The 19,753-nt window shown below is 41.2% G+C and overlaps 2 protein-coding genes across 3 annotated transcripts in view; one reads left to right on the forward strand and one right to left on the reverse strand.

The window, feature by feature from the left end:
- Window positions 1-7,914, forward strand: part of KCNAB1 (potassium voltage-gated channel subfamily A member regulatory beta subunit 1) — a 452,075-nt gene extending 444,161 nt beyond the window's left edge. For both annotated transcript variants that reach the window (XM_040247427.1, XM_040247438.1), the window contains exon 14: window positions 2,479-7,914. In XM_040247427.1, coding sequence (XP_040103361.1) covers window positions 2,479-2,568 — 90 coding nt within the window. In that variant the 3' untranslated portion in view covers window positions 2,569-7,914. The remainder of the gene's footprint in view (window positions 1-2,478) is intronic.
- On the reverse strand, window positions 7,624-19,456 carry SSR3 (signal sequence receptor subunit 3). The gene is made up of 5 exons (XM_040247452.1): window positions 19,124-19,456; window positions 17,824-17,950; window positions 13,757-13,855; window positions 9,258-9,389; window positions 7,624-8,176 (listed from the first exon to the last, which is right to left on the reverse strand). Exons 1-5 carry the CDS (start codon window positions 19,254-19,256, stop codon window positions 8,110-8,112), a joined length of 558 nt encoding a protein of 185 aa, XP_040103386.1. The 5' UTR covers window positions 19,257-19,456; the 3' UTR covers window positions 7,624-8,109.
- Between the last annotated feature and the right edge of the window lie 297 nt (window positions 19,457-19,753).

Raw genomic sequence — 19,753 nt, forward strand, 5'->3', positions numbered from 1 at the left:
CAGAGAAGTCCAGGCTTCTCAGCAGTTGGGCCTTCCCATCCAGGGCTCCTCTCCCCTAACACCCACCCCCTCACTTACCTCCCCCAGGATGTCCTAATCCCCAAAATAGTGGTCCTCCACCTGCAGTGTCCACCACCCCAGACTGCCAAATCCTGCTCCATCCCCCAGGTCCAGCTCGACAGTGACCCAGTTCTGGGAGGACTTCCCTAATACCTGCCAGCCCCACAGTGCCACCCAGACCCTTCCTCACCTCCTAATTGCTGCAGTCATGATAACACTACGCCTGCAAAACTGCTAGCTCGTGGGATGTTTGTGTGATCTGTAGATGAAAATGTTTTCAAATAGTTGCCAACAGTAAAAAATGGGGCAACTGCACATAAAATGCTGAATGTGTGACTTCTCTTGATTATTTAGGTCTTGTGTATATATGTATATACACACACACATATATATATACACATATACACAAACATATATACACACATACATACATATGTATACATATATATATTTCATGTTTTATTCAAGTACTTTTATGATTTCACTTTTCTAATGTTTAGATCTCTTATTGGTATAAATGAAGAATCCTTTTCCTCACATGGCTAACCCACTATATTTTAGACACAGAACTTACGACAAGTCCAGTTTCTAGATCTGAGTTTCACTGTTGTGTCTCACTCTAAATAGCACAATAGTTTAGATCCTCTGAGGCTCCAGAGCTGGTGGGAAACCAAATTCTCCTTTAGCTTCAGAGAGGAAAATGTTACAGAGCAGTGAGGAAAGAGCTCTGCCATCCAACCAAGCCCTGAGGGTCCTGAGGCGAGCACTGAGTGGAGACAAGGTCACCCTGGCCAACATGACTGCAGCGAAGGGTGAGGCTGAAACCGCACAGTCGGTCACGCTTCACCATGGTCTCCACACAGGGTCAGACTATTCTTGCAAGAAAGTCTGCCTTTGTCTCGCCTTGTGGTGCAATACATGCCCTTGGCCCACTTTGTGCAATAAACACTAGCCGGCCCTAGATGAGCTCATCCTTTCCCAGGGCGTCAGTGAGCATGACTGTGCAAATAACTCACAAATTCTCAACTCCAGTCCTCCCAGTACCACTAAACTCCACAGCTGCACTTCTGGTTGCCTGCAAGTCACTTCTCCATGGGGTCCTACAGGCCGTCTTCAACTCAGCATATCCACCCGCCCCTCCCCAAACTTCTTATGCTCCTAACTTCTCCTCCTGTGGTCTCTCTACAGTTAGCTAAACCAGTATCTTCCTAGTCACCCAGTCTTGAGATCACCATCAGCCTCCAAAATCTCTCTCCGAGTCACTCCTTTTCTCCTCCCCCACCACTGGCTTCCCAGGTGATGCCATGGGAAAGAATCTGCCTGCCAGTGCAGGAGACACAAGACACGTGGTTCCATCTCTGGGTCAGGAAAATCCCATTGAGTAGGAAGGAAATGGCAACCCACTCGAGTATTCTCACCTAGGAAATCCCATGGACAGAGGAGCCTGGTAGGCTACAGTCCATGGGGTCACAGAGTCGAACATGACTGAGTACGCACACACTACTGTCTAGTTAAGGCTCTTAGTGTCTGGCTGCGATTACAGTATTTCTAACATCTGTATCCCCTTTCAATCTCCTTCCAACTCATCCTTCAGAATACGTCCAGCTGTCTGATGGGGTCATTCACAGTTGAGAAGTCCTGAGAGGTTGCCCACCACCTACAGCGTAAAGTTCCAACTCCAAAACACAGCATTCAGGCCCTTCCATTCTTTACAACTTCCCTCTTCCCATCATCTCCACACCTCCCATACTCTCTCCCCACTTGTATCAGCCCATCCGCAGACTTCTCACTTAATGCTCTTCCATCAACCTAGGATGCCAGTTAACCTGCGGCTATCCTTCACCAGGGTTCTGCCCGCTAGCTAGAATCTCAGTCTCTAGACCCATGCTGTCCACTACTGTAGCCTCCAGCCACACGTGGCTACTGCGTGTAAGGCAGCTATTCTAAATGGAATTAAGTGTAAAACGTACCCTGGGTCTGAAAGACTTAAACCATGTAAAACATCTTAATTACATTCTATACTGACTACAAGTTCAAATGATATTTCAACTCTAATGGAGTAAAATGTGTATTAATTTCACCTGCTTCTTTCCACTTTTATTACTGTGACTACTAGAAAATCTAAAATTACATATATGGCTCTCATTTTATTTCTTTTGGACAGAGCTGCTCTAGGTATTCTGTATTTCTTTGACAACCAATAATTACGAGCACCTAAGAGCCAAGCACCCTTACAGGCTCTAGAGCTGCAGTGTGAACAGACAAGGCCCCTGACCTTACAGAGCTTCCTGTCTGCTGGGGAGGCAGCATTTAGTGGTGATTTGTAAACATATCCAAATCTAGATGACGTCACTTTAACATTTAGTACAAAACTCAAGTACCAAGTACTGACTTCATCCTTTGTTCTTGTGCTCTCAGGTCCTCCCAAAGATGACATCACACGTGGTAAATGAGATTGATAACATATTGCGCAACAAGCCCTACAGCAAAAAGGACTATAGATCTTAAGGCAATGCATGGGCCCCAAGGAGCTGCATGGGGAAAACAGCGGTCTATACAGGTACAGGATGGTGTTACTAGCCAGTGTTTTGAATCACTTAGCAGCCCCAATGCTCAACCTCTAGTGTCCCTGGATTCTGAGGTGTCTGCTGTCGCTACCACTGTGCACCTGAAATTACGAACATACCTAAAAACTCACAAACAGGAAAATCCATTCTATTTTCTTACCTTGGACTGGAGTCACCTATTCTTACATTGCTCTGTACACCTCATGGTTAGGCAAAGTATATGGCAGGGAAAAGACATATTCCCTTCAGGCACTTAGTAACTTAAAAAAGGTTGGACGAATATATTACAAAATCCACAGATTCAGCGTGGATTGCATCAGAAAGAGGAGGCTATGTTCACTCAGAAGTCTTGCTTGAGAGAACCAGATGAAACAATTTTACTGAATTTTTTTTTTTTCTATTTTCACATTCACATTGTTTCATAAATTACTATCTACTTTCATTACCTTTTAGCGTTGGCCTCAAAAATGGCTCTGTATAGCAGTTTCTCCAAAGCGTCTGTTAGAATTCTAATATGTTCATTTACATGGAGAGATGGTAAGAGGATGAAGACCCCCATCTTTAACTAGAGACAGTTTGGTTAATTTATGAAAGCGAGAATTACAGTACAGAAGCTTTGCTTTGAATAAAATGTACCTGCAATGAAGTATTCATTTTTTTCTACATTTTACTAAAACCTGCTTTATTCTTTTTGACTGCTTGTAGGCACAGCTTCTGCAAGTTTAAATATTTGAGCTTTAAGAACAAATATACACATGCTCACTTTTGTTAAGTAAATCTGTAAAAACACCCAGAAGGGCAAATGTTTGCTGTTTAATTAGCACTGGGATTTTACAGCATAATGCTTGGTGTTTTTAACATGAAAGTAATCACCGGCTTTGTGAAAATGCTGTCACTACTCAACATATGCTGGGTAAAGTAACACACCCAAAGAAAAGCAAATGTTAAAGAACTTCCCGACTCCATAATCACACTATGTGCATTAAACTATATGCATGAAACCTCTTTGCATGGATTAATGGGGCCTAGCCTTGTGGCACTCAGCTGAGGTATACCCAGCCCTGCCACTCACTATTGGCTACCTACATATACCACTAGAGAAAACCTGAGTATACTGTGTGTGTACCTGTAAGGAGAAAACTTTCTTCCAGTTTGAAGGTGTATGTCAAGGGGGGAGGTCCATTATATCTCTATTTGGACACCTGAGCATGTACAAAATTCTAATTTCATTTACTGGCCAACAGGTCCACCCAAGTAGAAATCACTGAGACTTACAGAAGTATACTGTCAGCTTAAAATGCTATTTTCTGCCATCATTTCCAGATATGTATTTCATGGTTTTCTAAATCTTAAAATGTTAGTATGAAATACCAGCAAATTTTGGGGTTTTCTGTCCAAAAGTATCAGATTAATAATGGAAATGGATCATTTTTCAGTTGTTCATTGTGTGTTCAATCAATCCAGTGAATTACTGTATGCATAAATGAGCTGAAGTCATCTAATTAGAATTGCAATTTATTTGCTTTGAGTAATAAAAGCATACATGCATTTAATCTCACAATTAGTTTATATCTGGTCTATCACTAGAAGGCTATATATATATATATCTCCATCTTTATAAAACAGGCAATAAGAATCTAAATAAAAATAATGCTGGCAGGTAAGCCTCATTGAATGATACCTAACAGAAATAGCTTTACAAAAAGATTTAAATTGTAACCCCAACTTTTCTTCTCTTAATGTAGAAAGTGATTAGCTACTAAAGATATTTCTCCTTGGATTTTAGAAATATTCGGTACTAAGGTTAAAGGTTCTCAAACTCATTTAAAAGAACCTGTAGGGACTTCCCTGGTGCTCCAGTGATTAAGAATCTGCCTGCCAATGCAATGAACATGGGTTCGTTCCCTGGTCCAGGAACTAAGATCCCCCATGACGCAGAGCAGCTAAGACCATGCACCACGGCTGAGGCCTCGCACTCTACAGCCCATGTTCCACGAGAAGCCACTGCTCTCTGCAACTAGAGACAGCCTGCATGCAGCAATGCAGACCCAGCACAGCCACAAATAAAGATATGTAATTATTAAAAAAAAAAAACTGCAAATTAAACATTACTGCTTGAACATGGGAACATCTCGTTTTATATTCAAATCATCTGCCATGGTGAATATACTAGATAAATACATTTCACAATTTTATCCTTAAGAAAAATTTCCACATGCACTCTCATTTTCTTCTCTTTTCTGGAAAGACTTCCTTGGCAGAGAACATACCATTCCAAGGGTAACCTGGGTGGCAGCCCGCCACATACCGAAACTTCAGCCAAGGGAAATAAAAACTAGAAGCCCTGTGTCTGGCTTCCCACTTTAAGAACTGCCACTTCATCTTCATCCATAGTGTGCACCAGAGGTCACCAGAGAGATGTCCGGGCTTCGACTGGCCTTCACCATCCTTGGGGCCATCCCCTTCCTTGCAAATGAGGAACCCAGACCTCATGACGTTAAAGGACTCGCCCCAACTTATATGCAAGCTGATGGCAGAACCAGGCCTAGAATCCAGTATGTGGTGCTCCCGTCTAGAGGTCTTTCAGGGGTGATTTTCTTTTTTAGCTTTAAAGTAACAGTGTGTGACTTTTTAAAGTTAAAAAAGCTTGGCTATGGGGACTTCCCTGGCAGTCCAGTGGCTGAAACTCCTTGCTTCCAATGCAGAGGGCTTGGGTTTGATCCGTGCTTGGTGAACTAATATCCTTCAAGGCTTGCGGTACAGCCAAAAAAAAAAAAAAGAGCACAACCTTTCACAAGAATTCAGAGTATAAATCCAACCTCTGTATTTGTTAACTTCAAACTTGTTTCAAATTATTCTGGCCAAGTTAGAATAATATACCAAATAGGTCAGGCAGTAAATTTTTACTGGCTAAGAATTATTTCAACCCAAGTTCTTATTAAGTTATAATAAATGAAGAAACTAAAAACAGGGAAATGTAAAATGTTCCAGCACTTATCACACTTATCACAAGGGGTGTCAAAACTGGAATTAAATCACTCTGAATCCCAATTAGAGTAAAGCCTCTTTAATTCTCCTGGTGTTGGATATGGGGTGTTTTTAAGATAAAAATTCTACAGCTGATTTTTACTAACTAAGCCAGATCCAGTATGTCATAATTCTGTGCGCTAGTCTTGCCAGAGGATGCGGAGAGGGCTGGGGGAAAGGTTTTGCTGCTCCCAACCGTAAAGCACTGCATGGTGAGTCCCTAATGGAAACTGTGGAACCATCAGAAATGGATACACAGGAGTTTATCTAACGGTATAGAAACTGTTACTATGATTAAAAACAAAAAGTGCAGTAGGAACAATTCAGGAACAAAACCAAATTTTGCTTCCTCACTTTGCTACAAATTATTCAGTTTATTAATTCAAGAGACACTTTACTAAGAATGTAACACTGATGCCCTATTTCAGCACCCCATCTCAGGTATACTGTGTTATAAAACTATTTTTTTTCCCATCTGTACAGGCACTGCCATCTAGTGGCAATTTTTTTACCTGCACGTTAAAAATTACAGGTAAAAAATTGGCCCAACTTTGGTAACAAGTAGTAAATATTGGTGGCTTGTTAAACAATCATTTTGTCAAATAAGCAGATACATTTGGTATAAACAGCAGGCCACCAGTCAAACTACTGACTCATTAATCAACAGGGAAAAAAAGTTAAAACATAATTAATTCTTATATTAATTCTTATTAACACTTTACAGGCTACTTCTGACTTTTCCCCCATCCACTCCATATTATTCAGTGATGGCACGGGTAACAATGTACCAGAGAAAAGTAAAGGACTGCAAACTTCTAGAAGCCATGATGAATTATAATCCTCAGCAGAAAACAATGATGATCTGGGTCACTAGGCAAATGTACTCCTAGCTCATTTTCCTTCCAGGTTCTTAGGTGACTTCCCAAAGCTTCCCAACAGATGGAAAGGGAAGGTAACTCCTGGTGAATATCTTTCTATAAACAGTGAATGCAACATTTACCTTAAATTCAGAAGTGGAAAACAAAGTTAAGATTAGAAACTGGGAATATATTTCCTTTGAGGTACTGCTTGTAGAATGGGATACCCAAATGGTAAAGTTCGATCCCTGGGTTGGGAAGATCCCCTGGAGAAGGAAACAGCAACCCATTCCAGTATTCTTGCCTGGAAAATCCATGGACAGAGGAGCCTGGTGAGCTACAGTCCCTGAAGTCACAAAGAGTTGGATACAATTTAGCACCTAAACAACAATAAGAACAAACTGCTTATAGAAAGGTACTGAATGTGGTCAAAAGCTAGTATCACATGATCTTTTAAGTGATGAAAGTTCAAGAAAAGTTCACACTTTTTCAAATAACGCAAAAACAATCACCTATAAACACATTGGTTAAAAAATGAAGGCGTCTGCTCTTGGCTGGACCCACCAGGACTGAAGAGATCAGTATTTTGTTTACAACTCATTTTGGGAACTTGTGGACTAAAAGGTCAAATGTATGAAAGTCCTCATGGAAAAATGCTGAGCAGTACCAAAACCACTGTAATTCCTTGGAGAGTTTTTCGAATTCCAGAACTAAGATCACAAAAATCACTTTGGTCTCCTACACGTCAATATACAGGAAAGAGACTCTCTTACTGAACATTCCTCCAGTGATGTGAGACCCTGATCAAGAGGAAACAATGATTCCATTCTCTTAACAGGTCAAACCAACATGGGAGGGTTGAGCTAACCTCCCTGGACACCCACCCAGGGCTAATGCTACAGAGCTGAACAGTGTGTGCTTTAACCTCAAAGGACAACTCTGATATGCCTGGGTACTATTTTTAGGCTATTACCCTGGCTGCCTTTATTCTTAGAAAACACACACACACACACATACACTTTTTCCACAAGTTTTTCTTCTCCCAGTTGGAGAAACCATGTTTTAACTGAGTTATTTCAAATCACAAAGTCAGAGACTTGCAAGCATGATGCTTCTGTTCAGTCCCCTAGAGGGAGACGATTCACTCTGGTATTTATGGCTCAAAACAAAAAAAAAAAAGTTGTAATATTGTGCTTGGAACACACAGAACCAGTTATTAACTTCTTGCTACTATTATAAATAATAACAGCTCAGTCCAGGTTACTGTGACCTCTGACAAATCAAGGAAACAAGTTATTTTCTCCTCTTGTGATTATAACACATTGCAACACTTTTTGCCTTTTAATAAATGTCCTGGTACTCTGAGTTTCCCTTTCAATTCATTTAATTTCAACAATCTGTCACACACACAAAAAAAAGCCAATAAACAAATACTGAATTACATTTTGTTGGGTTTTTTCAACCCTCAAACTCCAGACTTATAAAAACAGCTTGTGTGTCTTCCACCCTGACCACCCTGCTATTTTTCCACATCACAGGCCACCCATAGATACAAAGTCGGGGCGGTGGGGAGGAGGGGCTGGCAAAGCTGAGACAGTCTACTTGGAGCCAGTAGACAGAAGGGCGATGAGGCCTGAGGAAGCACTTATGGACAAAATGTAGTTCCTGTAAGAATTCAATGTTAAGGAAAAATCAACCCCAAATTGGTTTTCAACAAAACAAAAAGAACCCACCTCCTTGGAATGTACTGTTTTCCTCCTGACAGGCTGTCTAATGACAATAATGTGCGGCCCCATTGTCTGCAAATACAATTTACCAGAGAGCAGACTACAAAGAATGAAGAACATTCACAGGAAATACGTTCCAACAGAAAACACTTGAGACAAACAGAAAACACTTGAGACAAACCTAGAACACATGATAGCAAAGAAAACATCTGAATTCCATTTAACCTTCAGGAAAAGAGCTGATCAAAGAACAGAGACAGCAAGAAGAGGCTTAATTTCTTTACCAACCCCCGCATCAACAGCAAAGGAAAAATAAGTGTTCCTTGTCCATCAGTGTTTTGGCCACAGTGGGCCTGTGAAAGCAAGGAGGTTCACAAAGTTTGCAGCTACTCTCAGTCTCAGGACTAGAGTGTTTGGGGCAAATCACTCCAGTATTCCCAGAAGATAAAAGTTGGAGAGTATCTGCTATTTTATTACATCAGAATCTCCTACTGTTGAAAATTTGGCTGCACATTCCTGGATAACACTTTTAATAAATTACCTTAAAAAGAGAAGACTGATTCTTGCCCAAAATCTCAATTTAAGAGCAACTTGAAACACTATTAAGCTGTTATAAAATGTGCCAATTTAACTCGACTGGCTATCCACCCAACCCCAAAGCCCCAAAGTACCAGCAGATACAGGGCATATGCCAGGAGCTGTCAGAGAAGGCAAGTTTGCTTTGGCTCCTTAGCATGTTTGTTTTTTTTAAACCAGGCAGGTACACATCATCATATATGTAAGACTGCTTTGCAATACTCATTATTTATCATGAAGTCTTGATCATAAAACTAAAAGAACTTCAAATCAAACCAAAAGCCCTTATTTTAAACACCCAGAAACATGCCTAAGGTCACAGTGCTTATTAAGGGACTGACTCCCTTTGCAGTTTTTGTTACCAAAAACCACTCAGACAAATAAAAACCTAAATGAACTGTTTCTAGACTTCTAAAAAGGATAATCAACCTTTAAAAGGATACACTGTGGGGTTGAAGTTCTTCAGTATAAAGAAGGAAGCAACAATGACCAAGACCAGAAATAGAGTGTTATTATAGAAGATGGAAAATGTTGTAGCTTCATAATCAGCAACTTCATTCTTCTTCCACAAGATTCTGTGGACACAGAAACAAGTCATTTAGTTTTTCAGTAGGCACTAAAAATGTTAAATACCACATGGTTCTAGCTCATTGTAAGATTAAGTTCTTCTTTAAAGGTGTTCTGGGCAGAATGTGTTAATATTAAATTCAGTCAGCATTGTCCCCTTTATTCTACTAAAAAAGATATTTCATTTTATCGATGCTCAGAAATTCCCTGGTGGTCTAGTAGTCAGGATTCAGTGCTTTCAATGCCAGGGCCTGGGTTCAGTCCCTGGTCAGGGAATTAACAGTTATCGATGCTCAAGTAGCTGGGTATATTACCTTTTTTCCCAGCAGTTTAAGCTTTGGAGGAAGGAACTGATTAATCATAATTAATTTGGTTTTATCAGCAACCAAAATAGGCATCTTTCTCTAGATACTCACCAAAAACAAACTATTGATTAGCAGCCTGAAAGGGCTTTCTCGCCCGTTTGCAGGCTTGAAACTCTCTACTGCTACTGCTAAGTCACTTCAGTCGTGTCTGACTCTGGGCGACCCCATAGACGGCAGCCCACCAGGCTCCCCAGTCCCTGGGATTCTCCAGGCAAGAACACTGGAGTGGGTTGCCACTTCCTTCTCCAATGCAAGAAAGTGAAAAGTGAAAGTGAAGTCGCTCAGTCGTGTCTGACCCTCGGCGACCCCATGGACTGCAGCCTTCCAGGCTACTCTGTCCATGGGATTTTCCAGGCAAGAGTACTGGAGTGGGGTGCCATTGCCTTCTCCGTGAAACTCTCTACAGTCTACAGATTTCACCCTTCAATGTTATACCTTAAGACAAGCCCATGGACAAAATCAGCTGTCACATCACAGAAACAGACTTGTCTGTGACTCTCTTTAGCCATCTTTATTTAATTTGAGCTAAGAATCTGCTTGATCATTAAGCATTTTTACTCCCGTGAAACCCATTACTTTTTATTTAATCCACTTTTCTTTTACCATTTCACAGGGGCAATAGGAAGTTCCAGGGTGCCTGTGAATAAGGGGGTCCTTTATTCTGCTCAGTTAATTAACTTTATAATGCAATTTTTAAACGAGTAGGTAGGTTCTAACCTAGTAATGGGATGTGAAATCAACGGAGTGGATCCACTGTTCAGGAAAAATTACTGAGTGGGTTGTGACCAACACGTTAAAAAAAAAATGAAACAGGAAAAAAAACAGAGAAGTGTGAAGTGTATCACATACAATAGGGCAGTAACTTTGTTCTCTGGAACATTTACGTGTGTGTATGTAAAAGTATTTGGTCAAATAGTAAAATATTTTTACGGTGGGTCATCTAAGAGGCTCAAAGTCGCTGCCATTGATGCTTTCTCCTACAGAAAAATACATTACTCTGGGGTCAGATGGAACCCCCAACTAATCCTAAGGCTAGCACAATGGCTAATGTCATTGTTTTATTCACCAACTGTTGTAATGCAAAGTCAACAAGCCTGGCTGTAAAGGAGCTAAATGAAAGGTATTAGCACCTTGTCTTTAAGGGAAGAAATTCATGGTTTCTAATATACATGCCATGTTTCCTTGATTCTGTGGATACCATCAACTTAGAAAATCTTAGTCTACTGTAAAGTTTGGGAGATGTGAAGGACCTTATATTAAATGCAGCTATCAACTATAAAGCAGCTTCTGATTTCAGAGAAGTTTAAATGTAAATTTAAAAAATACATGATTTGGAATTAATACAATATTCCATTCTATCAATGATCAAAGAAAACACCAGCCTGGTCCAGAAATGTCCATAGTCTCTACATGGTTTAATGCTACAAAACACTGTTTTTAAGACTTTGGCACAAGACCCAGTGAAGACAGGCTCCTTAAACAGGCTACAGGCATGACTTTACTGTTGGCAATTAAATTATCCCATCTCTACTACAGCGCTTCTCCCGAACTCCCTGCCAAACCCCGAATCAGAACTAACTTCAACATGTTTTTCATGAAAGAGTGGTTCAATCGTCTGGGTTGTCCCAGCTCCCGAAAGGCCATGAGTTACATGGGGGTATACCCAGTCAGGACTGTCCGGCAGCTCTCAGAACTTTTTCTAGTCCAGCCATATCCTGGTTTATTTTGAAGAAGGTTAGGACTCCCGATCCCCCTCATCAGCAGAGGTTCTGCCAGGGCCTCACTGGTAGGAAACCTAGTTTGAGAGCGCGCTTCTCAAGTAGTCCTTTGTCCAAGGAGTACTTCCTAAAACAGGAGAGAAGTTGAGGCCATACTCAGCAAGTCTTACAATCTGATAATACTAACAACGGACCATCAGTAAGTCAAGGAGAAATAACCCTCATATCCTGGGACAAGCATTAATGAATCTCATCCTCCTCTGCTAGTTTCCATCCTTGAATAGATGGAAAAGCAGTTCCAAGTGGCACATAATTGATATTCCGAATGACTGTAGATGGAGCTTCGAGAGATACCCATCTGGGTAGAAACATGCCGATAAGCCTTCTCTTTAATCTCTTGGAAACAACTAGTCTTTTGAGAGAAAAAAACACTAGATCTTTAAGGGAGTCGTGGATCCAGGTACTGCATCAATAATGACTACAGACCTTGGTACAACTGTATCCCGTGGCCTTTGTGAGAGGCCACAATTACAAACAGCACAAATTGCTACTGAGGACAAGAACAGACCTTTATAATTTTCTGATGCTCTGAAATTTTAAGTATCAATAAACCTCCACTTCACCCTAATCTGAAATATCTGATCCAGCCAATGGCAAGGAGGCTTCATTTCCAATTCCAAACGATCTGCTGGTGAAGACTACCTTTCTTCTATGCTGTGAAAGATTCTGAGACAGATCCCAGGACGAAGAGCAAGTACCAGACCAAATCAGGAAGTCTGCAGAGAGACCCATTTGCCATCTCTGATATAATTAGTCATCTAAAACCTCTAAGATTGTACAAGCTTATAAAAAGCATTTTGAAATTTGGGTAACGATGAAGTGCACTCCAATTTAGGAACCACTGTTCTAATAAATACTGTAATTCAATAAAAAGGTTAAAAAAAAAGTGGTCTAGATTCTCTAGTATCTATCCCTATGCAAAAATTTGTGATCAAAAAGTTACACAGAGCCAGAAGTCCTTAAGGCTGCTCCCTAAAACACAGGCCTTTGCTCTGAGGACTTTAATAGTGTTCCTTCAGTTTTATGAAGGATTCATAGGACATAATCACTTCAATAATGTCCTGGTGCCTGTCCAAAACCACTGTAGAAGACACTGTTCATTAAGTTACTCTGTGTCCCTTACGTAAGGACCCATTTGATAAAGTCTGTCCAAGATTCAGTGCCAGGAAAGTTTCTCTTCAGAAGGACATGCCTGCTGCTTCTCATCCGACAATGAAAGCTGGATGACCTCAGACGTGCCCTCTGACACTTGGAAGCTCAGAGCTAAGTTCTGTGGCCAACTGCTGTAACTAACCCTGAGGTCCTCATTTATCCACCTCTTCTTACTTTTCATCGGTTTCTGATCTTTTAAAATTGTACTGCTTTTGTTTTATATGCAATTTAATATTGTAAGTCCCCACAAAGTCTTTCTGGAGCAAAGTGGGATAAAAATTCCATTTCACAAAGCACCTTATGGATACTAAAACTTAAGATCCATGAAAACAGGCTCAACTTATGACTTTGTTAAACCATCTGGCAACTCTTAAGCGCAAGTTTATTCAATCGTTCAGAGACTTGTATTCAGACGTTAGACTGTTCATTAGACTTCTAACAGCAGCCGGCAGGAAAAACTGGGGATGGCGCTAATAAATATGGCAAAGAATTGGGCAACAGGAGACAAACCTAATTCTTTTCTTTGACCCAAGCAATGCAGATGACCAACAGCCAGCTGTGCCCAGGGAAGTTCAGGAGCAGAAACACCACCACCTGAAAATGCTTACACGAAACACAATGTAGAGCCTTCAGACACAGGGGTTAGGTGACACCTAAAGGTCACACAGCTAACGAGCGGCAGAGCCAAGCACTGCACACAGCTCTGCACGCTCCCAAATCTGGCAGAGCAGTGCAGTACCAGCTCATGCCAGACTGCCTGTGCTCTTACTCTGGCCTTACCACACACTAACCCATGACCTTGGAGCAGCATACCCTAGCTTTCTGTACCTCAGATTCCTCAGGCGTAAAGTGGAGAAAACAACAGTACCTACCTCGTGGGGCTCTCTGGAAGAAGGTATCTGGTGGTAACAAACACTCAAAAGGTCAAGTATCCTCATTACCACAACTTGTACAACACCAGCGTTTCTCTCAGACAATTCTGATATACCCATGTTCTTTAAGCAGAAACCAAAAAAACTTTATTTTCTACAAATACCCGCCTTTCTGGTTACCACAAATACTTTAAATAGGGAGTCAAACCTTTCATCCTTTTCCTTCCGAGACATCTTTCTGTTATCAGCTTCAGAGAGTTTCCGAGTCACTTCTTTGGAGACAGCATCTTCTCTCTTCTGTGCTACTCTGAAAGGAAAAGAAAGAGTCTCCACATGCCCCAGGAGTGAACACTGCTCTCTCTCAGAAACACTGTGTACTCCGAGCTTGTACTGGCAACTGTATCATACTTTACATTTCAAGAAAACAAGCAGGACAGAAAGTTCCAAGCTGTGGTTTATTAGTGATGTGTTCTGAATTCTGCTTACAAGGGAGAATTTTCCAAAGTTAGGTATTCAATATGGAAATAAAAGTCAAATGCTATTAGCACAATTTAGTTATGAATCATTATAGCTCCACTTTGTTTTAACTCATAAATTAACTGTTCCACAAATAAATTTGTTAAGGCACTAGTAAATGACACATGATTTCAATTCCAATATATAACAAGAGAGAAAATTAAGCTCAGAGAAATCTAAAATCTTAAAGCTTTTCACTCTATTCAAAAGAGGAATATCACTAAAAAGAAATATTACCACCTGGTGAAGGACTGACCATAGCAGTTTGAACCACTGGTTTGAGAGCTGCACCAAGAGATAATATGGAATCAGCCAGAAAATGCTGAAAATGTCATTTGAGCAATCAGATAAGAATATTTAGTGATGAGTCAGATAAAGAAAAAAAAAAGACATAATCCTAAAAGAAAAAACTACGAGATAAATTTTATCAGATGGGATTGCTAGTGAAAGAGAAGATAAAATTTAACCTGTGATGAAATACAAAAGCCTCCCCCAAAGATTAGACATTGAAATTTGATGATTCACTTTTCATAATATAGGACAAACTGACTACCCATAAACATAGACCACAAGCAAAATATAGCAATTTACCTATAAAGTCTCACCAAGAAAACTTTCAACACAATACTGAGATGTATTAAACAAGCCACAGATGTAGACCATAGAGACAGACATCTGTTCCATCTATGTTCCAATCCCTCATAACTATACTACATTAAGTTCTGGTCCGTGGACCAAGGAAAACTGGAAAAATCAGGATGGATTCCTGAAAAGCCCAAGATCATGAACAGCAATAGCTTTCAACCTTCAACAACATGGGCTTCTGGGCTACAAATTAAGCCATTTTCTACTCCAGAGGATCTTCCTGACCCAGGGATCAAACCCACGTTTCTTGCATCTCCTGCATTGGCAGGAGGATTCTTTACCATTGAACCTCCTGAGAAGCCCCAAATTTGGGTTGGTTTTATCTATCTCTCACTCAATAATCAAGTTACAAGTGACACTGTTAAAAACAAAATCTTTAGTCAACTTTGACTAATGGATTTTTCCACAAATTGGTCATTGGAGGGAGGAAAACCAGTTAGAAAATAGGTAAAAGGAAACAGGTTCTGAAATGTAAAGAAAATAGCCGCTAAGGGAGCAGGTAGCTGTTTCAAGAGCTTTAAGACACTAAACAGAACATTATAAAGCCCTGCTATCCCTCACTCATTGTATTATCTAAAATTCTGTTCTGCAGGCAGACTCTCAACTCTTCATCTCCCGCAAATCCAAGGCACTCATTAAATGTTTCTTGAACTTCACATACGGCTGCTTTTTTCTAGAAAGGCCAACTGATAAGAAATGGACACGGTTTACAGCAAAAACCTTTCTTAGCTGAGCAGAGGGGGGAAAACACGCACACACGCACCTCAACTGTCAGGATGCTAGGACATAAGAATAAACTATTTTCAAAAGAGCTGGCTCTAGGCATCTCTCAGACAAATAGTCAATCATCTGTCCTGAAGACACTTACCGAGATAACTAATTTCTCTTCTATGTCTAAAATTCTATACTTGCCTAAAAAGACATTAACAACTACACTGTCGGTTTATTACAACTCAGCCCTACCCTCCATCTCAGTGCTCTCAGCAAACAAATCTCACTCAGTGCTGAATGCTCTGAAACAAGACAGAGGCAAATCCAGAGGCCCAGCAACCAACCAACTGAGATTTAAAAAAAAAAAAAAGTCTTCATAAACATCTTAAAAATCATACCATGTTAAAAGAAATTCCTATGGGCTCTCTCACCTCCATCCTCTCCGACACTGCACACAAACATTTATTACATGCCAAACCCCATGGCCTACATTTTGTTGCAAGTACCATATTTAATCCTGACCATCCCAAGAGGTACCATTAGTACTCCCATTTTACAGCCCAGAAATCTGAAGTCTCAAAAGATAAAATGCAGGCCCAAGGGTCTGCATTTAAGAGAAGCAGAGTGGGAACTGGAATATAGACTATAGACTCTGTAGCCATTCCCTCTATCACCAACACCTACCCACACTCAGCATCTTGCTGGCTCTTGAAGCCTTAACAATCTTACCAATCTGTAGGAGTTTTTATGTCAGTAGCAATAATTAATATTAGACCAAAACTATGATGACTAAAAAATAATTCCACTCAGAGATCCTATTAAGTCAGTAAATGTTAGTCGTTCAGTTTTGTCCAACTCGTTGCAACCCCACGCGCTATAGCTCACCAGGCTCCTCTGTCCGTGAAATTCTCCATTTAAGAACACTGGAGTAGGTAGGCATTCCCTTCTCCAGGGAATCCTCCCTACCCAGGGACTGAACCCAAGTTTTCCACATTACAGGCAGAGATCACTGAAATTTCACTGAACTAAACAAAATGTATCATTAACTAGTGTAAGAGAAATAAACAAAGGACATGGAAGCTGTCCTCAAGAAGCAGGAAGTAAAACTGAGGGGAAAGAGCATGATTTTTGACTCCAAAAAGGTGAGTGAAAAATTATATGTAGAACAAGTGAAAAACACTAGGTCCCAAAGAGACCGAGGTCCAAGGGAATCACAAAGGATGGGTCATGCAAAACACCCACTCTGAGGACTTCACTATCCACAGACGGCCATGCCTCATGAGAAGGACAGCCCAGGAAAGCAGAGGCCGAGATGGGCTGAATTCTGAAATGGCAGCTGGTGAAGAGGGGCTGCCAAGCAGGAAGACAACATAGATGACCTGGATTTAGCTGTTCCAGCAACTGTCAGGCACAACCTAGACTCCTAAGGATCCAGGACGACAGTGGGGAGGCTTACAATAATCCCTGTTAGCTGAGATCACCTCAAGTGTTTCTGCTCCTCATCACCAGAAAGCTTGACACAGGAACAATAAAGACAGTTAGGATTTCTCTGGAAATGATTCCTAAGGCTTAAAATAACAGACATGTAAGAATGGAAAGAAAGGGAGACGTTTCTAAACGAGGGAGGAGAGGAGTCATGTTTAAAGGCTGAGTCGGAAGCCCTAAGCCCCAATGCTAAAAGATGAGGCCTGATTGGTAGGAGGCAGAGGATTCACATTCCAAGGGTCTGGAAGAATCTGGTTTTAATACTTTTAGAAAAGAGAATGTCATGAAGAGTTATTAGGAGAGTGACATGACAAAATGAAGGAAGAAACAGAGGAAATATGGTAGCCTAGTTAGCATTAAAAATGTCAAGGTTGAGTAAAAGAAAAAAAGACCACTTCTTTCACATCCAAAAATTCTACATGGAGAGTCCAGAACAATTCTTTCCAGAATTCCATTTGAATTTTAAAATGTTAATTTACTAGGTGGGTTTGCTTTTCTGAGCCCCATGATTAAGGCTAGTACTTAAGTGTTCTAATTCCAACCTCAACACCCACTTCCATAGCAGTGTTAGCAGACTGTCTCTGCTTTTCAGTTAGTTGCTATTCCTTCATACCATTATTTTAATTACATATTTTGCAATCATATATACATACCCCCCAAATATACATACACATATATTTCCAATTAATCCAAACATGCATACACATCTCCCCCCAAATATAACATATATGTGTATATACATACACATGTATCTCAAATTAATCCAAATATACATACACATATCTCCCCCCAAATATACATAAAACTATATCTCAAATTAATGCTTACCAAAACACACACACACAAATGGTCTTTCAGAAGTCACCCTACTATATAAAAATGCAACAATATTTACTTTCACTTGAGAAATATACTTACTTGTGCTTGAGAACAAATTTCACATTTTTGTAAGCAAAGGCTACCAAGTAAGTGCTTACTAGGGTCATCACACTGTACAGAACAGCAGACTGAATAAGATCCATATGCCATATTCGCCAATATAACCCTGAATTAAGATAAAAGAGGGTGGGGAATACAAAAAGAAACAAAACATTACCACCCAGTTACAAAAACCTGCTGAGTTATTAATGATTACAGCTAAACCTGGTAAAATACAGCCCGGATTAGGGAATCCAATACAGTGTAAGAAGAACTTCCTAAATGTGATATCCAGGAAAAAGTTAAGTCTCAAGTGTTTCTAGTTCAGAATACTTGAAAACTGTAACCTTCCTATAACTAGTCCATGATGAGATTTCTGCTGCTTCTAGAATGAGAACTCTGGCTCAACAAAATCACGATTCAGACTTCAAACTTCATTCTTCAGGGTACTATCACACTAACTACAAGTCATTCCGAGACTCCACGTGTAGTCCCAAACCAGAGTTCACACGCTGACGTGGCTGTTCTCTGAAATCAAGGCAATGCACAGTGCGGTCAGTGAACCATGTTAATTGCACGCTAGGTTTTATAAAGTCAGGAGAGAAAATATATCTGGATGTGCCCAACAACAGTGCAAAAATGTAGGAGAGAGGAAATTGACATTTGGAATCCCTAAACTCTAAAAACAACCTTGGCCAAGGCTGTAAAGTTTTTCCATTCAAGTAAGAATTCTAGAATTGCCCTAACAGAATTATTAAAAAGTTTAAACACAGTAGAGCTTGGGGCCTTGGCACTGGTTCAACTTCTTTCGGAAAATAATGTTCTGTGTGAACCGGTTCTAAAGCTACATTTACAATTCGGTGCGAGTGTTAACGTCTCTAACCCAATTCATGAGTTTCTCCAAAGCAAGTAAAAAGTTTAAGGTCCCGTAACAGCAAATACGGGGAGAGAGGGTTGGGGGAGAACAGGCGATATGCCTGTTAGCATCACAAGATCTTAACCCGGTGTTGGTTGAAATACAGATTTGAGGCCGCCATCCCAGAACCAGTAACTCACAATCCGCAGACCTGAGGCCCGGGAATGAGCTAGCCTACTTTTCCAACGTGCTATAATGACTTTCCTGGGATGCCACCCACCACGACCCCGGACAGATCACGGAGGCCCACAGAGGCTGCGTGCAGCCCCCGAGTCCAGGGGGAGCTGGGGGACAGCACAGACTCCGGCGCACGCCTCGCCCTCTGCACGGCCTTGCCACGTCCCCGCCCAGCCCAGCCCAGCCCGTCTCGCTCCAAGCGCTCACATATGGGGATGGCGGACACGATGAAGGCGTTCCCGAAGAAAAGCGCCGAGGACTTGGCCGAGAGGTTGCGGCTGAAATCCTGCAGGAGCAGGTCCTCCTCGGACTGCTGCTTGGGCCCGCCTTTGGGAGCCATGGTAGAATCGGAGCCGCGGGACGGGCGCGGAACCGGGCGCAGAGCGGGGAAGAAGCCACGGTCACCGACTCTACAGCCACCGTATCCGCTAACGACCAGTCAGCGCAGCGCGAGGAGGCGGGACCCGGCCTGGCTTGGAACAAACATCCGCAGGATTGGCCAGTCTGGCGCCACTTTGAAGGTTTCTCCGGTGTGATTAGACAAGCGGGCCAGACTTCCTGATTCCTAGCCGGCCACGTGATTCGTCACTTTCTAGGAGGAAGCCGGGACTTGTAGTTTAGTGGGCGCTATTAACAAAACTTTATTAACATTCTATTTCAAAGATGCTGATAGACTCCTGCTTTCCAAGCCCTGGAAATTCCAAAACATGAAGCTCTTCGTCTTATGGTCATTCATTCATGGAACGTATGGTTTAACTGGCTCTGTGGGTACCCAGAAGCAGAAGCTATTAAGAGATAACAAGAATACACAGAACTATACAAAAGAGCTCTTAATGA

The sequence above is a fragment of the Oryx dammah genome, unplaced genomic scaffold (genome assembly GCF_014754425.2).
Source record: "Oryx dammah isolate SB20612 unplaced genomic scaffold, SCBI_Odam_1.1 HiC_scaffold_2, whole genome shotgun sequence".
NCBI lineage: Eukaryota > Metazoa > Chordata > Mammalia > Artiodactyla > Bovidae > Oryx > Oryx dammah.

Coding starts and splice junctions, on each gene's coding strand:
- SSR3 (XM_040247452.1), bottom strand. CDS start 19,256: ATGGCTCCCAAAGGCGGGCCCAAGCAGCAGTCCGAGGAGGACCTGCTC. Junction 17,951..19,123: donor CGTGTCCGCCATCCCCATAT/GTGAGCGCTTGG, acceptor ATCTTAATTCAG/GGTTATATTGGCGAATATGG. Junction 13,856..17,823: donor AAATTTGTTCTCAAGCACAA/GTAAGTATATTT, acceptor TTTTCCTTTCAG/AGTAGCACAGAAGAGAGAAG.